Source organism: Gavialis gangeticus, unplaced genomic scaffold, assembly GCF_001723915.1.
Source record: "Gavialis gangeticus isolate Ggan-Ray unplaced genomic scaffold, GavGan_comp1, whole genome shotgun sequence".
NCBI lineage: Eukaryota > Metazoa > Chordata > Crocodylia > Gavialidae > Gavialis > Gavialis gangeticus.
In genome coordinates, this window is record NW_017728980.1 from 5695479 (window position 1) to 5697012 (window position 1534).

At 43.9% G+C, this 1534-nt stretch overlaps 1 protein-coding gene across 6 annotated transcripts in view; it reads right to left on the minus strand.

Annotated features, from left to right (window-relative positions):
- The window catches only part of APLP2 (amyloid beta precursor like protein 2), a 101138-nt gene that overhangs the window by 7300 nt on the left and 92304 nt on the right, over positions 1-1534 (minus strand). For 5 of the 6 annotated variants that reach the window (XM_019509305.1, XM_019509297.1, XM_019509274.1 and 2 more), the window contains 2 exons: positions 770-844; positions 153-317 (listed from right to left, as the gene is read on the minus strand). In XM_019509305.1, the coding sequence (XP_019364850.1) occupies positions 153-317; positions 770-844 (240 nt within the window). The remainder of the gene's footprint in view (positions 1-152; positions 318-769; positions 845-1534) is intronic. The other variant, XM_019509282.1, reaches the window with a different exon arrangement.

The following is a 1534-nucleotide window of genomic DNA, read 5'->3' on the forward strand; positions in this document are numbered from 1 at the left end:
TCAGCATCCACAGGGTTCAGTCTCCTCTAGCTGAAAGGAATGCAACCGATAGCTCTGCAGCAGCCACTGGTGCAGTGTGCATGTGTTTTTAAAGAAGGCAAGCAAATGCAAGTTGATACCATCATGCTAGGTTATGTTCCAGGAGCTCTCACCTCCACAATCCCATGGCTGATTGTCCCATACTGCCTCTTCCTCAGCATCACCAAGCTGATGACAATGACAGTGGCTATGGCAACTGCAATCACCAACAGACCAATGAGGGCACTGCTGCTGAAACTGAAGTCATCACGGAAGGAACCAAGGGAACCGTCATCATCCTGCAGGGAGAGAGGAGGGGTGAGCAGGAGGGAGAGACTTGGAAATTAAAGCAGGAAATATAACCCCAGGAGGCGGCCACCACTAAGGTCTTCAGCCATCTGTGATGTGGATGCATGACTGATTGATTCCACATGGCAGCCTGAATATTTAACGTCTCCCTGTCTTGGAAAAACACACACAGATTGTTTCTTCATTTACAACTGCTAGAAGATGCTCTCCCACAAGAGCCTTCTAAAATAAAAAGTTTGTATCCCTACATAATACTGGTAACAACTTGGAACTGTGGTTCTGTGGAGGAATTCAGTATAGTACCATGCTCTGCAAGACTTCAGCACAGGTTTGCAATTTGCCACACTCTGGAGAAGGCTCAGAATTAAATGGATACACAGGAGCACTAATGCTGAAATTAATTTTAGAATTCATCAGCCAGTTTGAGCGGCCCAATACGTACCGGCTCCTCCACCAGTCCTCCAACTCGCTCTGCATTGAAAATCATTTCCTTCACATCAAGGGTTTCATCAATTACCTGAAAATAGGCAAAAGCCTTTTACACAAGGAGCCAGAGAAATCGGGATGTTCTGAGGGAGCAAAGCACTAACCATTGCAAAGTCACACTTGCCACAGCATTTGTATCGCACTGACTTTGGTCAGTTAACAATAAGTTATTCTAGAAGTATGCGGCCCATCAAAACTGTGTACCCTGCAATTTGTGGGATTCCAAAATGGGCAAAACTTAGGCATATGTACAAAAAAAAAAAGTATGGTGTAGAGGGTACATGAAGGACATCCTGGTGAACTCTGACTAGAGAAGACCAGAGAATCAAAATGGCACCTATTTATTGCTGTAGACTCCGTTCTCCCAAAGCACTACACTTTGATATAGCACAGTTTTATCTACATCTACCTCATGTGAATCTCTCAGGAGTCCTCAATCCATGATACCCAGTGAAACTATTAACTGGAACTACCACAGGTTAAGTAACTGATATTCCTACCAATAACTCACATTATCCAAAAGACTACAGGACAGTATCAGGACCATCAGGAATACTGAAGAAAGTCAAGACTATTTGCTTCCCCCACCTGAAGGCTCTAATTCAGCTGCAGGCATTTGCTTTGAGTGCAACAATTTTGTGAAGCAAATGTAAATGTTGACTTTAAAATGAGCTTAAAAGGTTAACCTCCAGAGCTGATTTCACCCAGGAAGGAGCACAAG